General features: G+C 39.9%; 1 protein-coding gene across 1 annotated transcript in view; it reads left to right on the forward strand.

The window, feature by feature from the left end:
- DNAH17 (dynein axonemal heavy chain 17) overlaps positions 1-21,191 on the forward strand; it is a 258,405-nt gene that overhangs the window by 116,692 nt on the left and 120,522 nt on the right. The window contains exons 38-41 of the mRNA XM_036755900.1: positions 2,051-2,189; positions 3,995-4,222; positions 12,533-12,670; positions 18,311-18,443. Coding sequence (XP_036611795.1) covers positions 2,051-2,189; positions 3,995-4,222; positions 12,533-12,670; positions 18,311-18,443 — 638 coding nt within the window. The remainder of the gene's footprint in view (positions 1-2,050; positions 2,190-3,994; positions 4,223-12,532; positions 12,671-18,310; positions 18,444-21,191) is intronic.

Here is a 21,191-nt window from a genome sequence, read left to right on the forward strand (position 1 = left end):
ACATACTTTATGCACTAGCTGGAATGACTACACTTTTGACCTGTCATACATGTTTCATAATTGTCTGTGCTTTTGTTCACCCTGTTCCCTATGCCTTGAATGCCCTCTCCTGTTCCCACTTGTCATTTAAAGCCCAACTGATACCATCTCTTCCATGAACCTTTTCCTAATCCCCACAAACAATAATCATCTTTCCCCCTCATGTCTTAGATAGCATCTGTCACTTCCTTTATGCATTTATAATGAACTACTTTGTTTTACTGAACTATGTGTATGGCACATCCCCCATTAGATAGTAAACTTCATGAAGGGAGGCAATAGACTTTCATTTAATTTTTGTATCTACTTGAGCACTTAGTACAACACATTTCACAGGAGCTTAATAGATTTTTGTTGAATAAATGAATGAATTAATGAATTCATTATCTGAGAGTGGGGCTGTGTGTTCTTGACTGTTTCCTTATCTGAGACTAATGAAAGGCCTTTCAAGGTAGAAGATATTGCTAGAAGGAAAAGGGAAAAGATTAAAGCCTAAAAAATAATAATAAAATTAGAAGACATTTCTGCCATTTCTATAATCAAGCAGCTCTAGGCTGAATGTAGAACATAGCTTCACCATCATTCAATTCTTTCTATTCTTGTATCTGCTATCTGGGTTCTGAAACAGTTCACACATACAACCTTGGACCTGCACAGGCAAAAAGAAACAGGAATTAACCACAAGGAAGATATAAGGGAAGAAAATCCAGGACACTCAATACCACAGGAATACTATTGCACCAATTCTCCAAGCCTCACCAGGCCTTTCTGCAATCTATACTCTTCCTATGTTCTTTGATGACCACACAGAAAACACTCACTTTGCCCAAAGATTCATCAGTTCCTCAGCCTGACCTGAAAAAAAATAATTGCTAAATATATTGGGCCAGGCAAGAAATACCAGGGTAGTAAATTCAAGCTCCCCCCAGCTAAGTTGTTCTCCATAGCCAGGATGTGAAAGAATGATAAGGACACTATGGGGATAAAGCTCAACATTAAGCTTTACCTCACTGTTAGCACCTAGCTATAAGATAGGATCTACATAGTATCATGGTATAAGGAGAAAGAACATGGTAGTAGGAGACCTAGATGTGGTCTTGGCTCTGCTGTTCACTGTGGAATCTTCAGCAAGTCACTTAAGTTCCTGATCCTCAGTTTTTTCATTTGTAATATAATTGTAATTATGCCTATATAGTTCTGTATCGCAAAATATAAGAGATTCTCCATATAGAAGGTAGAAGTAAGCCATTTATTCAGACACCAGAGAACCAGATCCCAAAACCAGTAAGTCTGACCTATCCAAACAGCAAGCAAATCCCAGAATCAGTAAGTCTACTTTATAATAACAGCCAATAACCTAAAACACATCACCACAGCATGGAGCCAAGCCATCCCATAATCTTCCCACCCCCTTCTGAGGCCTTGCCACCAATAAGCACTCACAGGACAGCTATCACACATCTGTGCTCTCCCTCAGCTCTAACCGCTCTGAGCATTTCCTGCTCCCCCCTTTCCTGTTCCTCTCTTTCAGCAAGCTCTTCCCACCATGTGTGACTTAGGGTTCCTGTGATGTAAACAGGTCATATGGGCCTATTAATGGGTGGGAAAGATCTTCAAATTTAAATTACCATTACAACTAGATAATCTCTAAGGTTTTTTGCATCTCTAACTCTGTGATCCTGAATAAATACAATTAGAAAGCAATTAATTAACAAATACAATATTACATTACCTAAAATCAAAATCATATCAGATGTGTTGAACAGATGTAAAGACAAGGCAGTGACTTTCATTATGGAGAGTGGATGAGTCGGGAGTCGGGTTCTGGAGAAATACTGTGTCAGAAAAAAAAGGCACACATTTAACAGAAAAGAAAAATAAACTTGAGGATTTTAAGCTAATGCCTTAATAATACTGAGGAAACGCTAGTATGGTGTGCTCTGGCCAACAGGTAAGACATAGTGGGACTGGGAAGAAAAAAACAGTCATGCTTAGGCTATATTTCTTTCAGACCCTGTGCTATGGTTGTCCCTGACTTTGAACTTATATGTGAGATCATGCTTGTTGCCGAGGGCTTTCTGGAAGCTAGGCTTCTGGCAAGAAAATTCATCACTCTCTATACCTTATGCAAAGAGCTACTTTCTAAGCAGGTATGTCTTTTCATATTATGCTTTGATTTATGAAGTTGACTATGGAAGGGAGAAAAAGAGATGATTAGTTCTATTTCCTAGATGTTCCATACCTGACAATCATTTGGAGATATCTGTGACTTACCTCAAATGAATGACTTGCACTGAGCTAATGTAATTCAGTGTAATATTCTATCAGTGCTTGTTGAATATCATAAGTAATGAGTTCTTGGCATCATTAATAATAGAGAAATTTCACCAGGTAGTTTTGGTTCTAAGGAACCCTCAGCAGATTATTCAGATCACATCACTTGGAAAGCCACCTTCTTGACGCAAAAAGCCTTTCTGCCAAGGCATTAGGAATTAGCATGCTATATTTTCAGAAACTGATCTGGAGCTATATTGTTGTTCTTCTATCAGCAGAGCCTTCTATCTAAACATCTACACTCCATTATCACAATGTCTTGACAGAATTGCTTTTGGTTTTTGCTTTCTTTGCTTTCCCTTCTTAACTTCCCAAGGTGTAAAGAATATAGTGAGGTCAATCATTTCTACGTGCAATGGAGGTAGGCTGCCCTTAATGGTAGCTCTTTTGTATAACTTCTAGTTCTACAATGCTGAGATAAGGGAGCTTGTGTATACTATAGGAAGTTCCCAGACATCACAGTCCTGAGAGATTACATGTGGACATGGGGATTAAGTCAGATAGTATAATCTAGAAAAAGGAAGAAAAGAGGGGGAGAGCTATTTTTATTTGGGTATCAATAAAATCAACTTCACAAAGCTAACATGGGGTAAGAATGTACAGGCAGTACTTGTTTAAAAAAACCAAACATCTGGGCGTTTTAGTGGATTGTCAGGAGTATGACACGGCAGTCAAAAAAGCTCTTGAAATCTTGGGCTGCATTAAGAGGGAAATAGTCTCCAGGTATGAGTCCCTTGTCAGACACTATCTAGATTGTTGCGTTCTATTCTATGGGCACCATGGTTTAAGAAGGATATTGGCAAACAGGAGACAAACGAGATGGCGAAGGGTCTTGAATGGAAAAGGAAGTACTGTTATATTCTTCGGCACCCATGAACAGAGAGCAGAACTAAAGTAGACTGATTCAGTGGGCTGCAGTCTACTGAGCAAGAAACATTGGTGCTTCAGGTACATTCAGAGGAGATGTATCAGGTGATCAATTCCACTCAGAGAGTGGTAAAATCCAAGAGCCAGTATTGAAGTAAAGTCATTCCCAAGGGACTGAAATAAATCTCCATGCTAGTCATTGAGAGAATGCTAAAAGGAGACTGATTTGGCAATTTTTTTTACCACTTCCCATGTGTGGAGAGAGTTTTCCTACCCACTCATCAATTTCTTCTGGGAGGTTTATTCACCATCCATCACCTCAAGAGACTATGCCCACTTCTGTATGAGAGAAGAGAATGATTCTACTGTTTAACTATCTCTTGTAATATACATTCTGTTATGTCCTAATTAAATACTTTTATTACTAGATTGGTTATTATTGCTTCATCTGATAGAATTACACTGGTGGGAACTTAGGATGTGGTTTGTAGAACTGATTACCCAAAATAATATGCAAATGGACCTGAAAAAATAGTAAGGGTCCCCAGAAGCAGATGTTTTAAAATGTGCAATTGTCTTGTTGCTATATACATGTAAGAGCATCTCTTGGGTTTTGTTAAGGAGGCAGCAGTCTGCTGCAAGAAAGCCCAATGAGAAAGGGAGATGATACAGAAACACAGTCCTTGATATAGTTGTGGAGTCCATAGAGTTGGTCAGTACACGATGCTGATGTTCTTGATCACCTGTTTGGCAGGATCACTATGACTGGGGATTGAGGGCCATCAAATCTGTGCTAGTGGTAGCTGGCTCACTAAAAAGAGGAGATCCCACCCGTGCAGAAGACCAAGTCCTCATGAGAGCACTGAGAGATTTTAATATTCCCAAGATAGTAACAGATGACTTGCCTGTGTTTATGGGACTGATTGGAGATCTGTTCCCGGCTCTGGATGTTCCTAGAAAACGGGATCTAAATTTTGAGAAGGTAAGGTTATTTCCATACACTAAGAAATCTTTCTATAGCCCAATGTAATTGTGACCTTCATTTCTCTGTATTTTCACACTGCATCATTCTGGTTCATTCCTATGACCTAAGTGGTATATGCAAACATAGGGATGAATGACTTGTGTCTTTTTCCTGATATTCAACATTTACCCATTCATTCATTCACCAACTATATGAAAGCAAGGCACTGTGCTAGGTAGTAGGAATGAAAAGCTACACAATTCTTGCACTCAAGCAACTTACCTTTGGTAGGAGAATAAGACATATACACAAATAAATTCTATATAAGTTCAAATGAGATAAGAGCAAAAGAGAGGTCAGAGTGACCTGAAGGGTTCAGAGAGAGAAGGATCCCTTTTATGTTGCGGAATCAGAGAAGGTTTCCTAGAGGACTTGGTACTTGACCTAGGCCTTGAAGACAGGGAAGGCTTCATCAGGAGGTGTGGAAAGATTCTGTGCCGAGAATCCAGGCTGGTGTGTGCAAATATACACAGATGAGAAAGATCGGAGTGAGACTGGAGAATAGTAGTCCAGTAAAAATGGAAATAGACTTCTGAGGGGGAAAAGTATAAAATAAGGCTGCCAAGGTTATTAGAACCAGATTGTGGAAGACCCTGAATAACATATTAGGAAATATGGATTCTAGGCAAAAAACTCAAGTTTCTTGAGAAGAGGGGTGATGTGTCTATTACAGTATATATTATAGTATTCTGGCAATGGGTTGAAGGATAAGTTGGAGAAAGGAGGAATGAAAAGCAGGAAAACCAGTTAGGATGCTTTTACTATAATCAGGTAAGAGGTAATAAAGACTTGAACCTGGCAGTAGGAATAGAAAGGACAGGAAACAATAGAGATTACAAAGGTAGGCTCTGCAGGACTCGGTAATTTATTGATAATGAAGAAAAGAGGGATCAAAGATGACATTGATGTTTTGAGTTGGGGTCACTAGGAAAAGGATAGTGTCATCAACAAACAGGAAAGTTAGGAGGAGGAGCAGCAGGTTTTCAGAAGATGATCATTATCTTGCCAGGATTTATAGCATTTCTATTGCTACCATTTATGTAACACTTTACATACATCATTTCATTTGATCCTTACAACCATCCTAGGAGGTGGGTACTATTATTATCCCTATCTTACAGATGATGAAACTGAGGCAAATAGAGGTTAAAGACTTGCCCAAGGTCACAGAGCTAGTAAGTGTCTGAGGCAGAATTTGAATTCAAGTGTTCCTGAGTACTGGACTCCAGATCCAGCACTCTATCCAGTATGCCACCTATAGGCCTATAAGATGAATTGTTTTACATATTTTAATTTTTGAGTTCAGCTTTAGAATTTGAAATGTTGACAGGTGTACATGTCTATTAGGCAGTTGCAAAGGCATCTGAAGTTCAGGTAAGAGGTTGGGGATGGAGAGAAAAGTATGGGGAATCAGTCTCTTGGAGGTAATAATGAAATGGATGATCTCAAGGAAGAAAGTTTAAAAAGAAAAGAGGGCTGAGGACAGAGTCTTAGGGATGTGTGTTCTTGGGAATTGAGAGGCTTAGAAGAACCAGAGAAGACAGAAAGAGTGGCTAATTAGGTAATAGGAGAAACAGGTAAAAACAATATCAGGGAAACCTCTGGAGGAGAGAGAATCAAGGAGGGCATGATCAGCAGTGTCAAATTCCGCAGAAAGACTGAGGAAGGTGGATTGAGAAGAGGCCATTGGGTTTGACAAATAGGAGGTCATTGGTAAATGTAAGGAGTTCTTGGGTACAACAGCCAGGAGACTGACAGGGAATGGATGGTGAGAAAGTGAGGGCATCTCAAAATAGACTCATTTGAAAGCCAGAAAGCTATTTTACTATGATTCAGTATCTCTGATTTCCAGGGCATTCCCTGGATAAGATGCCTGGGAAACTGAATTAGTAATCAGAAAGTCACTTGCATGTGTAGTCTTAAGGAATGCCTCCACCCACCCTACTCTATCCCATACCAGCAAAGGTAGATTAATGAAACTACTCCTACTCTGCTATAAGGGGTGTTTCTCCCTGGAGCAGCACTAGATAAATACCAACTGTGAGAGATGGAAGGATATGATTGCCAGAGGGTTCCCCCAATTCAGTTATTGTAGTTATGGAAGATCTAGAATACAAGACAGAAAGGAGTCTTCCTACAATCTCACAACAAGTTGTAAAAAAGTTCCAGAATCAACTTTTAGAGTCTTATTCATCTTGTGATTGGCTGAGAAAGTAAGTCACACCCCTTGGATCTATACAGGAAAGAAGCAAGCCATTTGGCAGTTGAGAAGTTTGAATGGAGAGTTGGGAGTAGTTATGGAGAATACCCCTGCTCCTGGACTAGGATCACATCCCCTCTCTGTGACATTACCAATTCTTTACTCTCTAACTCTTCTTCAGAACTCATGGAGACTGTGCAAAATTTAAGATAGTCCTAATTTAAATCTTCTCTCCTATTGTCTGTGTAAATGAAATAACCAAAACAAAACAAAGACCCCCTTTCTCAGACTGTGTCCCAATTTTTGGCATAGAAAAATATGATGACCTTAAATATCTCTCCTTAAATTTCTTTTTGCCCCCTATATATTTTGTATGTATGTAGTTATTTATGCGATGTCTCTCCCATTAGAATGTGAACTCCTTAAAAGCAAGGATAATGTTTTTGCACTTCTTTGTCTCCCCAACCCCCAGGCAGATTTATAATGAACATGATTAGATTATATATCTTAATTTATATTAGTTACACTTCAGGTTGGTGTCTCCCTAAAGAGATTTTGGAATGGCTCCTTAATAAGGGAACGTATTCAGGTCATCTATAATGTACTAGCAAACCACTCAGGGTAGGCTATTCTTTGGGAAGATCTCCACAGAAGAATAATCTTACCACTTTGTGCTGAATTCTCATACTTTAGTCACTTCCTTTTCCCCAAATTTGAAGGAGGGAGGGAGAAAGCATTGCCTTATAACATTGGAAGCTTACAACCCCTTGTTACTTACCAGTCTATTTTCTTCTCTGGGTGTTTCACTGATAACACGCGGGAGGCACTGGAATTTCTGGACTCCAGTCTCTAACAGGTTGATTCTTGATCTGGTCAGACAGGAAGGACAACTTCAGAGGGGTTAATAATCTTACTTTATTCTAGTATAGTCTTCTCAGAAGGTTGCTGATGATGCGAGAACCGGTTCCTACAGCATTCCCTAACAACCTTCTTGCAGGGGCTGGCGGAAATGGGGCACAACTACTCCTACATCTTGATGGGGTCAATCGAGACGGATACAGCATTCTAGCTTGTGCACTCCCCTAAATCCCCTCAAGCCTTGATGGGGGCCAGTCAAGGCACACACTGATTCTCCTATGTGTTCCCTGTGGCTTCCACCGGGTTCCCCGTGGATTTCCCCACTTACTTACCAGTGCCCACTTGCTTTGTAGGGCAACAGACAAAGAAGGCAACAATAGCCTCACAGGTTAACTTTAGCAATATTGTCATTCTGCACAAGCATAGTAAATATGTCACCCCTATATCTCATGATGTAGCCTCAGTTGGACTGCCTATCACTATGATTCTAGGAATTACTCTCTAGGATCCTTGGGGCTATTCTGGAAGTTATTATCTAATACCTGGAAACTAGACATTGCCATGGCCATGGATCCAGAGAAACTAAACTCTAAAAAGGATAACTGTGGGTATCAGTATAAAATAACTGATAGAATGATAAAAAATATAATTAAGAGATATAAAAGGATGGTTCTGGGAGAAGAGGTAAGGAGGTAGTAGAAAAGGGTAAATTATATCACATGAAGAGGCACAAAAACATATTATAGTAGAGGGAGAAAAAGAGAGGAAGAAGGGCAGTATTTGAGTTTTACTCTCATCAGATTTGGTTCAAGAAGGGAATAACATACCCTGATAAGTATAGAAATCAAACTTGTCCTACAGGCATTAGGAGGGGAAAGGGGAAAGAAAAGGGAGGGAGGTGGTCAGATGGGAGGGAAGAAGTAGCAAGGGGAAAAAGGTAAGATAAGGGAGGGGAATCAAGAAGGAGGGTAAACTGAGTGGTCAAAGGCAAAACTCTGTTGAGGAGTGGAAGGGGAAAGGGAGAAATAAAAGCATAAATAGGGGGGAAATAGGATGGAGAAAAAGACACAGATAGTAATCATAACTGTGAATGTGAATGGGATGAACTCCCACATAAAACAGAAGTGGATAGCAGAATGGATTAAAAGCCATAATCCTACAATATGCTGTTTACAAGAAACATATTTGAAACAGGGGGATACACACAGGGTAAAGGTAAAAGGCTGAGTAGAATATATTATGCTTTAGCTCAAGTAGAAAAAGCAGGAGTAGTAATCCTAATTTCAGACAAAGCAAAAGCAAAGATAGATCTAATTAAAAGAGATAAGAAAGGACACTACATCCTGCTAAAAGACACCATAAACAATGAAGCAATATCATTATTTAAAATACATGCACCAAGTGGTATAGCATGCAAATTCTTGGAGGAAAAGTTAAGGGAGTTACGGGAAGAAATAGACAGCAAAACAATACTAGTGGGGGACCTCAACCTCCCCCTCTTTGAACTTGATAACTCTAACCTCAAAATAAACAAGAAAGAAGTTAAGGAGGTGAATAGAATTTGAGAAAAGGCAGATATGATAGACCTCTGGAGAAAACTGAAAGGGGATAAAAAGGAATATACTTTTTTCTCAGTGGTACATGGCATATACTCAAAAATTGACCATGTTAGTACATGGCATAAAAACCTCACAATTCAGTGCAGAAAGGCAGAAGTAGTCAAAGCATCCTTTCCAGATCATGATGCAATAAAAATTATTTGTAATAAAGAACCATGGAAAAATAAACTAAGAATTAATTGGAAACTAAATAATCTAATTCTAAAGAATGAATGGGCCAAAGAACAAATCATAGAAACAATTACTAACTTCATTCAGGAGAATGACAGTAATGAGACAACATACCAAAATTTATGCGATGCAGCAAAAGCAGTTCTTAGGGGAAGTTTTCTATCCCTAAATGCTTACATGAATAAAATTGGGAAAAAGGAAATCAATGAATTGGGCATGCAACTGAAAAAGCTAGAAAAAGAACAAATTGAAAATCCCCAATTAAATACCAAATTAGTAATACTGAAAATCAAAGGAGAGATTAATAAAATTGAAGTCAAGAAAACTTAAATTAACAAAAAAAACCCAATAAAATTGATAAACCTTTGGTCAATTTGATTTAAAAAATGAAGAAAACCAAATTACAAGTATCAAAAATGAAAAGGGTAAATGCACCTTCAATGAAGAGGAAATTGAAACAATAATTAGAAATTATTTTGCCCAATTGTATGCCCATAAATTTGACAACCTTAGGGATATGGATGAATATTTTTAAAAATATAAATTTCCCAGGTTAACAGAAGAGGAAGTAAAATACCTAAATAACCCCATCTCAGAAAAAGAAATTGAGCAAGTCATCAATGAACTCCCTAGGGAAAAATCTCCAGGGCCAGAAGGTTTTAAATGTGAATTTTATCAAACATTTAAAGAACAATTAATTCCTATACTTTATAGACTATTTGGGAAAATAGGTGAAGAAGCAGTCCTACCAAATTCTGTTTATGACTCAAACATGGTACAGATACCTAAACCAGGAAGAGTCAAAACAGAGAAAGAAAATTACAGACCAATTTCCCTAATGAATATAGATGCGAAAATTTTAAATAAAATATTAGCAAAAAGATTGCAGCAACTTATCACGAGAATAATACACTACAACCAGGTAGAATTTATTCCAGGAATGCAAGGCTGGTTCAATATTAGGAACACTATCAGAATAATTGATAATATCAACAACAAAACTAGCAGAAACCATATGATCATCTCAATAGATTCAGAAAAAGCCTTTGACAAAATACAAGACCGTTTCCTATTAAAAACACTAGAAAGCACAGCAATAAACAGAGTCTTCCTTAAAATTATAAATAGCATTTACCTAAAACCATCAACAAGCATTATTTGTAAGGGTGATAAGCTAGATGCATTCCCAATAAGATCAGGGGTGAAACAAAGATGTCCATTATCACCCCTATTCTTCAATTTGGTACTAGAAATGTTAGCTTTAGCAATGAGAAGAAAAAGAAGTTGAAGGAATTAGAATAGGCAAAGAAGAAGCTAAGTTGTCACTTTTGCAGATGATATGATCACTTACTTAAAGAATTCTAGAGAATCAAGTAAAAAAATTCTTGAAATAATAAATAACTTTAGCAAAGTTGCAGGATATAAAATAAACCCACCTAAATCCTCAGCATTCCTATACATTACTAACAAAGCCCAACAGCAAGAGACAGAAAGAGAAATTCCATTTAAAGTTATTGTAGACACTATAAAATGTTTGGGAGTCTACCTGCCAAGACAAACCCAGGGCCTATATGAACATAATTATGAAACACTTTTCACGCAAATAAAGTCAGATCTAAATAAATGGGAAAACATCAGTTGCTTGTGGTTAGGCTGAGTTAATATAATAAAAATGACAATTTTACCTAAATTAATTTACTTATTCAGCACCATAGCAATCGAACTACCCAAAAATTATTTTACAGAGCTGGATAAAATAATAAAAAAAATTCATCTGGAAGAACAAGAGGTCCAGAATATCTAGGGAATTAATGAAAAGAAATGCTAGGGAAGGTAGCCTAGCCATACCAGATATTAAACTGTACTATAAAGCAGCAGTCATCAAAACTTCTTGGTACTGGCTAAGAAACAGAGCCGTGGATCAGTGGAATAGGATAGGTACACAAGATGCAGAAGTCAATGACTACAGCAATCTGCTCTTTGATAAACCCAAAGAATCCAGCTTCTGGGCTAAGAATTCACTATTTCACAAAAAGTGCTGGGAAAATTGGAAAATGGTAGGGCAGAAACTGGGCATAGACCTTATACCATATACCAAAATAAAGTCCAAATGGGTTCATGATTTAGGAATAAAGGCTGATACTATAAGCAATTTGGGAGAGCAAGAAATAGTTTGCCTATCAGATTTATGGGAAAAGAAAGAATTCATGACACAACAAGGGATAGAGAGCATTACAAAATACAAAATGGATAATTTTGATTATGTTAAATTGAAAGTTTTTGTATGAACAAAGCCAATTCAACAAAGATTAGGAGGGAAGCAGAAAATTGGGAGAAAATGTTTACAACTAGTGTCTCTGATAAAGGCCTCATCTCTAAAATATACAGGGAAACTGAGCCAAATTTGTAGGAATACAAGTCATTCCCCAATTGAGAAATGGTCAAAGGATATGAACAGGCAGTTTTCAGAGGAAGAAATTAAAGATATCTATAGGCATATGAAAAAATGCTCTAAATCAGTACTGATTAGAGAAATGCAAATGAAACAACTCTTAAGTACCATATCTCTGTTGTCAGACTGGTTAACATGACAAAACAGGAAAATCATATAAAGAGATCACAGAAGTGGGAAATAGACCCATATATACAAAAATATTTATATGCGGCTCTTTTTGTGGTAGCAAAGTATTGGAAATCAAGGGGATGCCCTTCAATTGGGGAATGGCTGAACAAGCTGTTGTATATGAAGGTAATGAAACACTATTGTGCTATAAGAAATGGGGGAGATATGGACTTCGTAATAACCTGGAAAAACCTACTTGTCATAATGCTGAGTGAGCGGAGCAGAACCAGGAGAACATTATACACAATCACAGATATGTCGATTCTGTGATGACTAACCTTGATAGACTTGGCTCTTCTCAGCAATACAAGGTTTAAAGACAACTCCAAAGGACTCATGATGGAGAGAGCTATGTACATCCAGAGAAACCACCATGGAGTCTGCATGCAGATTGAGGCAAACTATTTGCTCTCCTTTTTATTTTTCGTTTGTTTTTTTTTTCTCTTTTGTTTCTTGTTTCTCATGATTCATTCCATTGGTCATAATTCTTCATTACAACTTGACTATTGTGTAAATAAGTTCAATGCGAAGTTATATGTAGAAGATATATCAGATCTCATGCTGTCTTGGGGGGGTGGTGCGGGAAGAAAATCTGGAACTCAAAATCATACGGAACTGAGTATTGTAAACTAAAAATAAAAAATCTTAATTTAAAATAAAATAAAAGGATAACCAAATCCTCCTACATACAGTGGGGCAGACAGAATAGCACCACTTCTCATGTGATCTTACATGCTCTTTGCTTCATGCTTTGCCTATTGAACAAGAAAATGCCCTACTTTCTCTTCCCATCCCAGATCATTAAGCAGAGTATTATTGACCTGCAGTTGCAGGCAGAAGATAACTTTGTGCTGAAGGTTGTGCAGCTGGAGGAATTGCTGCAAGTGAGACACTCTGTGTTTATAATCGGAAATGCAGGAACTGGTAAATCCCAGGTAAATGGGGCTTGGGGACTTGGATTTTGGCTACAGTAGGGATTTAGCAGTAACTTTCTCTATTCCGTTTCTCTCCCCTGTACCCCACCAATACCCTTCATTCTCTTCCCTCTCCTTTCTTCTTCACCACAGCTGAAGACCTTGAGAGCAAATACAATGTGAAGGCGCAGCAGTACCTTTGTAATATCAAAATAGCGTTTTGTTTCCTTTTCCTCTTGTCCTCCCCTCGCCCCCTACCCAACCCCTAAGGCAAATGTCAACCCCCAAATTTTGACATGCAGTGAAAAATGGGGGCCTGGGGCTGGTAGAACGGAGACGGATGAGGAATTGAGATGGGGTGTGGCATCCTAGACACCAGGGTCCACACAGCCAAGAAGAGGAAATAAATCCTCTATGGGAGTGGGTAAGGAGAGGGAATCCCTTGTAGCAGAATGACTGGGACAGCTCTTCTTTTGTTAGGTATGGCATTACTTGTTGAGTGGGGGGGGGGGACACATAAGGAGCAACCCATTGTCACCCTGCTATACTCTAAAATACTAATCCTCTCTTTTCTCCCTTGAATCAACAAGAAAACTTCACTAGTCTTCCTGACACCCTTTTCTGGTTTTTAGCCACCACTACCTCCCTCTTTTCTATGGCCCTCAAATCCCAGTTCATCCATGGAAAGAGGTCAACCCCTTTTCTTCCTGTCAGCTCCCTGCAAAAACTGTAATAACCTCATTTTAAAGAATATAGATGGTCATTAAAAAGCCCTACAGGGAAATTACCTGGGAAGCAATAACAAGTGACAGAGTTGTTGCAGATACGCAAGTGTTCCAGTCAATCCCAGCTTTCTCTGCAAGTAAAAACTTTCTTTTAGTCTCCTTGTTTTCTTCTCTTAGTGGATCAACCCCTATATCTCCTAGCTATTATTTCCAGAATCAAGCCCTTACATGTAAATTCAGTAATTATTTCCAAGCCAAGGAATTGATGTGGCAGGACCTGCTGTCAGCCCTCATAGAAGCCACTATACCCAACCTTTAGTTCTAGGTCCACAGCGCTGACCTAAGTAGTAAAACCCCATTGGCTCTCTGTATCCCCTAACTTCCCTTCACCCCATGGCCAAATCAAACTTCTAGTTGGTGGGACTAGCCTGAAGGCAATTCTTTGATAAGAAGAAAAGCTTCTTTTTTGGTCTACCCCCAGAATTCTGCCCTTTGGGCTTCTGGTGGCTCGTCCATTTGGCTCAATGTTTCTTTGAGTTCCTCAGAAATATAGCTTCTGGAATTTTTTTGCTTTTCCTAAACCTATTCACATTCTATATAGTATTTCTTCTGACTGCTTAGGTAGGTGGTCTCATCCTTGTTTTAAGTTGTCTGTCTTGCCATGGAATTGGCCCTGAGCTCTCAAAATTGGTGCCAGTGAAGTGTCCTAGGACTTTTGTGTAACCTTTGTGTAACACAAAGTACCTAGCAGGTCCTACCAAATTGAGAAGGTTTCTACAATGGGTCTAGAGATGGACTGCGCTTCTTTAGTCCAATGCCCTGCTCAACTTAGTTCAGAGAGGTTCATCATCAGAAAGTTGGCCAATGGATTTTTTTTTCCACTTACATCAATTCATGAAATCATCTACTAGTGGAAAGAGAAGTTGTGGTCTATGTGGATAAAGGGAAGACTCACATAGATTGTAAAATATATGTGCCCACTTCGGTTGGCTAAATATATAAATGTGGCTTGTGGGTGGCATAGCTAGATATGGTCTGAGGTCTGGCCTACCTCTGTGTAGCAGGGAGCCAACAGCCACACCTGTAGCACTGACCAATATGCCATATGCAGCAGAAAAGCCCAACCAGGCTCCAGGAAACCCACCAAAGCTGGGTGCTCTTTCCACGATTCTCTGAAAGGTATATTGGGCTACAATTATATCAGGTCCTCTCAGACATTGATAACCTACGGAATGATTGTGTTTGTCCTTCATTTTTGAAGAAGACCATGACATCAGGGAAATGATGACATGACCTGCAGTTGACTTTGATTTGAGTGAGGGAGGGCTGTGCAAGGTCACCAGCCTCACTTTCTCCTCCAGAGCCATCTGGATCCAGGGACCTGATATTCATCAAGATGACTGGAGTTGATGCAGGATGCCATGAGAGACCCTGGCCCTTTTGGATATTCACTTAGAGTGGGGTAACACCCATTCAGTGAATAGGCCTCTTTAAGAAGTGAGTCAAGGGATGGCCCCTTTAATTAGAAAAAAAGGAAAAAAAATCAAGCTGAGAGGGGAAGACCCTCAGGGTTGCTCTTCCAAAGAGAAACAGTTACCATTGACATTCACTCTAAGTCAGGAGGGCCCAAAATACAGCCATTAAGTGAAGCGTGGACTGGGACCTATTATGGTCCAATCTATGAACTTCAAAGTGAACTCGGTTTAAGGTTGTGTGTGTGTGTGTGTGTGTGTGTCTGTGTGTGTGTGTGTGTGTGAGAGAGAGAGAGAGAGAGAGAGAGAGAGAGAGAGAGAGAGAGAGACAGACAGAGAGACAGAGAGAGACAGAGAGAGAAAGAAATCTAGCTAGTAAACCCCAAGTTAAGTGGGCAGCTTCTGGCCATCAAAATTTACCTTCCTTTGGAGAGGAGAAGGAGAAGGAGAGGGACAGGGACAGGGACAGGGACAGGATGAGCTGAGTTACCCAACTAGCTGGGTCCCCTTTCAGGAAGCTCGGTCTACTCAGGTTGTGTTTGTCCTTTGTTTTCAAAAAGGACCATGACATCATGGAAATGATGACATGACTTGCAGTTGTCTTTGATTTGAGTGAGGGAGGGCTGTGCAAAGTCACCAGCCTCTCTTTCTTTCTTCCTTCCTTCCTTCCTTCCTTTCCTTCCTTCCTTCCTTTCCTTCCTTCCTTCCTTTCCTTCTTCCTTCCTTCCTTCCTTTCCTTCCTTCCTTCCTTCCTTTCCTTCTTCCTTCCTTCCTTCCTTCCTTCCTTTTCTCTGTCTCTGTCTCTCTCTATGTGTCTGTCTGTGTGTCTGTCTGTCTCTCTCTGTCTCTTTCTCTCTCTCTCTCTCTCTCTGTCTCTTTCTCTTTGAAACAGCAACGCTGAGGGTCTTCCCTCCCAGCTTGATTTTTTTTCTTTTTTCTAATTAAAGGGGCTATCCCTTGACTCACTTTTTTTAAATTTTTTTTTAATTTTTACTTTTTTTATTTTTTGACTCACTTCTTAAAGAGGCCTATTCACTGAGTGGGCATTACCTCACTCTAAGTGAGTACATGAAAAGGCCTTGGCCCAAAAGGGCCAGGGTCTCCCATTGCATCCTGTGTTATCTCCAGTCATCCTGATGAATATCTGGTCACTGGATCCAGATGGTTCTGGAGGAGAAAGTGAGGCTAGGGAATGATAGGTTCAAAACAAAAGCTGCTTCTCTAAGCTCTATTAAAAGAGAAGGTAGCCCCTTAGCTTACACTCACCAATTTAGCTTCTTCTCATCAAACACTAGTTACACAAAAGATCATTATAAATAGCTAATATCAAGTAAACTTATTTATCTATTGAAGAAAATCAGCAAACAGAAATTGAAGCACTTATATGGATTAGACTCTACTAGAGAACACCCATGAGTAAATGAGGTCATTAGCTGGGAGTGAGGTGAGATCTCAGGTACTTTCCGAGTGTGCAAGCATTACTAGTTAAGGCTCTAGTTCTTGGTTTATGGTAGGGTGTTCTGAGTTTGGTCTGGCAAAGTATCTCTTCGTAGATGCTTCCACTTACAATTTACTGAATACCTAGAGGTGTACACTTAAGCATTCTAGTCAGCGTGAGATCTAAAATGAGGAAATTGATGATGGGTTGGGTTTCATTTTATGTGTGTTTCTAATGAATCTGAAAAGATGACCTCTCTTTTTTTCATCTGACTCATTTAACATAAGAATTACCTTTAATGGACTCCCATTTGCCTTTATCTTTCAATGGGGTTAATTCTTTTTTTAAAAATTTAAATAACTTTTTTTTGGGACGGCTTTGGTTTTGATATCGTTGTCATTTCTGGACATAGACTCTTTACCCTTCTGCCCCGCCTGGGTCCTGGAATTGAACAACAATTAAGTGGCCACATCTGACAGTGTATGCAACATTCTCCCCCTTCCCTCTCCCTCCTCTCTGTTGTGGGCCCAAGGCTGGGTATCACAATTACTCATATTTCAGTTTCATCATATCACTCTTTTCATTTATAGTGTTTCAGTCATAATGTATATTATGTCTCTGGTTCTACTTATCTCATTCTGTGTCAGTTCATGTAATCATTTGTTCCCCTGAATTCATAATATATTCATAATTTCTGATGGTACAAGGGTATTCCACTGTATTTATAAGTCATAATTGTTCCACTACTCCCCAACTAACGAGCATCCACTTTGTTTCCAGTTCTTACTACCATAAAAAGTGTTACCATGCATAGTTTAGTATTTTTCCACTTGTGGATTATTGGCAGCAAATTTTAAATTCTAGATTGGCCTTCTTCTTTGCCATCTGGTACACCTTAATATACCACCCCTCATAGGTGAAAGGGAATGGATGAACCTTACTCTCATCGGGTTTGCCTTAAGGAGGAAATAACGTAGATACTCAATTGGGTATCTTACCCTACAGGAAAGTAGGGGGGAAGGGGATAAGGGGAGTTGGGAAGATGATAGAAGGGGGGCAGATTGAGAGAAAGGTAGTTAAAAGCAAACATTTTTGAAAAGGGACAGGATCAAAGGAGAAAATTGAATAAATGGGGGACAGGATAGGATGGAGGGAAATATAGTCAGTCTTTCACAACATGACTATTATGAAAATGTTTTGCATCACAATACATGTATAACCTATATTGACTTGCTTGCCTTCTCAAGGAGGGTGGGTGGGGAGGGAAGAAAGGAGATAATTTGGAACCCAAAGTCTTAAAAACAAATGTTAAAAAGTTTACATGCAACTGGGAAATAAGAGATACAGGCATACACAGGTATAGAAATCTATCTGGCCATACAAGAAAGTAAGGGGGAAGCGGATAGGGGGGAGTGGGGTGATAGAAGGGAGAGCAGACTGGGGAAAGGGGCAATCAGAATATATGCCATCTTGGGGTACGAGAGGGTAGAGATGAGGAGAAAATTTGTAACTCAAAATCTTGTGGAAATGAATGTTGAAAACTAAAAATAAATAAATTATTAAGTGTCTACTAAAAACAAACAAACAAAAAAACAAAACCCCTGTTGGCACCCCAGGTCTTTGGCACAAAAGGAGGCAGGCCAGAGACCCCTTTATTAATAGATTCAGTGCCCTATTAATAAACTGTTATCTTGCTTGAAAAAAATATGCCTCTCCTTGCCATCAATGGGTACAAGCTTGGGAAAGCAAGTAGAAGTATAAAAGTTAACCCATTTTCAAAAAGTCATATAAACACCCCGAAGTCAAGTAAAAACGACTTAGAATTATCTATTGGTTCAGATACAACGCTTTGTTGCGTTGATGTGGATTATTATTTACATGTACCTTTTAAAGGATTCTTCTTACCTTAATCACTTCTGGGGTGAGATCATTCTTTCAGAATGCTGAAGATAAATTTGGCCCCCTGCCAAAACTATGATGGCATTCAACTGCCTATTAATCACATGTCCATGATCTCTCTTCTCAGGTCCTGAAATCCCTCAATAAGACCTATCTGAACATGAAGAGAAAAGCTGTGGCCGTGGATCTTGACCCCAAAGCAGTCACATGTGATGAACTCTTTGGCATCATTAACCCTGCTACGAGAGAGTGGAAAGATGGTAAAAAGCAATGAGCCTCCTCCTGGTACTTGCCATCTGAATGGGCCCACTTATTGTATTGTATACATTCCTGGAGGAAAATGCTCTGAGTGCATTCAGATGCAGGTCATTCAGTAGAGCACCGAATGGATCACCCCTCCTCAAAAGCCTTCAATGGCTCCCTGTTGCCTACAGAATAAAATCCAGAACCTCCAGCCTGGAATTAGAGGCCCTCCATGATCTGTTGCCAGACTACCTTTCTAGGCAGCTAGCTACTGTTTCCGCACAGGAAATCCTTTCCGTCCTTCAGTCAATCAACAAGTATTTACTAAGAACCCACTGCTTTGCAGGCATTGTGCAGAGCACTAAGGATACAAAGAAAGGCAAAAGACAGGGCAGCTAGGAGACCCAGTGAGTAGAGCCTCAGACAGGTGACACACTTACTAGCTGTGTGACCTTGGGCAAGTCACTTAACCTCAATTGCCCTGCCTCTCCCCCCCCTCCAAAAAAAATAAAAAAAAAGAAAAGAAAAGACAGTTCCTGCTCTTTCGGAGCTCACAGACTAATGACCTAGAAAAAAAGATCACAATAATAATTGCAATAACTACAGCAAAAGTAACAGCTGACATTTATATAGTGCTTACTATGTGCCAGACACTGTGCTAAGCACTTTACAATTATTACCTCATTTGGTCCTCACAACAACCCTCTTAGGGACCTGTTATTATTACTTCCATTTTGTGGGTGAGGGATCGAGGCAGAGTTTAAGGGACTTGCCCAAGGTCATACAGGTAGTAAGTTCCTGAGGCTGGATTTGAACTCAGGTCTCCCTGTCTCCAGGCCTGGCAATCTTATCACCTCTACAACCCACCGGAGATTACTACATATAGATAAGTAAACAGAAGATAACTTGAGAAGAGGAAAAAAAAAACTAACAGCTGGGGAGATCAGGAAAAATTTCCCACGGGAAGTGATGCCTTAACTAAGCCTCAAAGGCAGCTAAAGATTGTTAAGTGACAGAACTGAGTGAGGCTAGCACGGATTCTAGCGATGAGAGAAAATCCACACAAAGGCGCCGGCTTGAAACGGGATACTGAGTTCAGGGAACAGCAAATGGTCCAGCTCGAACGCCGCTTCTACAAAACTGACCTTCCCAGTCAGAAGCTATTTCTCTCTCACCTGATCTCATAGTACCTTATTCTTGTAAACTTATTACACTGCGGTTGGCATTATATTTAGCCATATAACTTCCCCTACTAAAACATAAGCTCCTCTTGGACAGATACCTCATCTTATTTATCTTTGTAGTTCATCTCGTTGGACGAGTAACTGGGAAGTTAGCGAGGTGGCTGGTCCCTCTTATTAACTCTCCTCCCCAAGGCCATCCCCTTTACATGCATACCCTCTCTGACAGATTCCCTACACCCACCCCCACTTATCATTCGGCCCCTCTAATCTTCAGTCCTCCCCTATCTACTGATAACTTTCCTGCCACCTACAAACATGTCCAAGTCTCCCCCATGCTTAAAAAAATCTTCACGGACCCTACCTCAAGCTCTCATGCCCAACCCCTTGGAGAGCCAAATTCCTACAAAAAGTTGTCTACACTCGCTGCCTCTACTTCCTTCCCTCTCTTTACAAAATTCCTTCTCAAATCTTTGCAAGATGGCTTCTAACAAGTATGAGTGCAGTACGGCAAGAAGACTGCTGGATTTGGGTTCAAATCCTGACTCTGCCTCCTACTGTCTGTGTGACTCTGGGCAATTTACCTCAACTCTTTGGGCCTCTGTTTCCTCATTTGTAAAATCCAGTAATGCACTAAGGTTCTTTCTAGTTCTAAATCTATGATCCCAAGAACCTGATCATTCAACTGCAACTACTCCCTCCAAAGTTACCAGGGGTCTCTTAATTGTCAAACCCGATGTTCTTTTCTTGAGGTTCGTCCTTCTAGAATAATAATAATAATAATAGCTAACATTTATACAGGACTTTAAGGTTTGCAGAGTGCTCATCCGATCCTCATTGATGACCTTGGGAAGTAAGTACTGTTATTATCATCCCCATTTTACAGATGAGGAAACTGAGGCAGACAGGGGTAAATGACTTGCCCAAGGTCACACAGCCAGTAAGTGCCTGTACTAGCTTTTGAGTGTAGGTCTTCCCGACCGACTCCAGGCTGAGCGCCTTGTGAGCTGTACCAGCCACCTAGCTGACTTTCTGCAGCTTTTGATGTTAGTTACCACAATTTCTTCTCTCAGTTTTGTGGCACTACTCTCTTTGGAGTGTCCTCCCTTCTATCTGAACACTCCCTCTCAGGCTCCTTCGCTGGATCCTCACATCACACCCCATAACTGTGGATGTTCCTCAGGGCTCCCTGCTGAGCTCCCTTCTTTTCTCTCTTCTCTCTTCCTCGGTGACTTCAGTTTCACAGCAATGAGCACAGACTTTTTTTCTAGGAGTTTGTCTAATAAAGGGAGGAGAAAAATAGGGTGATAGCTTGAGACAGGGTCTAGTGAGGATTTTTCCTTAAGGACGGGAAAGACTTGGACCTTTTTGTATTATCTCTATGCATTTCACCCTATTTTCTCTCCCAGGCTCTAGTGCCTTCATCGCCAATGACGGATCAGCTGTTTCACACCTCCAACTCCCCATGGCCAAAACCAGGCTTCATTTTCTTTCTTCTGAAAGCCACCACTCTTTCAAACTTCCCTCTTTCTGTCAAGGGCAATATGTCTGAGTGTCCCAGGTTTGTAACCTCTGTTCCATCCT

This window comes from Trichosurus vulpecula, chromosome 4, assembly GCF_011100635.1.
Source record: "Trichosurus vulpecula isolate mTriVul1 chromosome 4, mTriVul1.pri, whole genome shotgun sequence".
NCBI classification, from domain to species: domain Eukaryota; kingdom Metazoa; phylum Chordata; class Mammalia; order Diprotodontia; family Phalangeridae; genus Trichosurus; species Trichosurus vulpecula.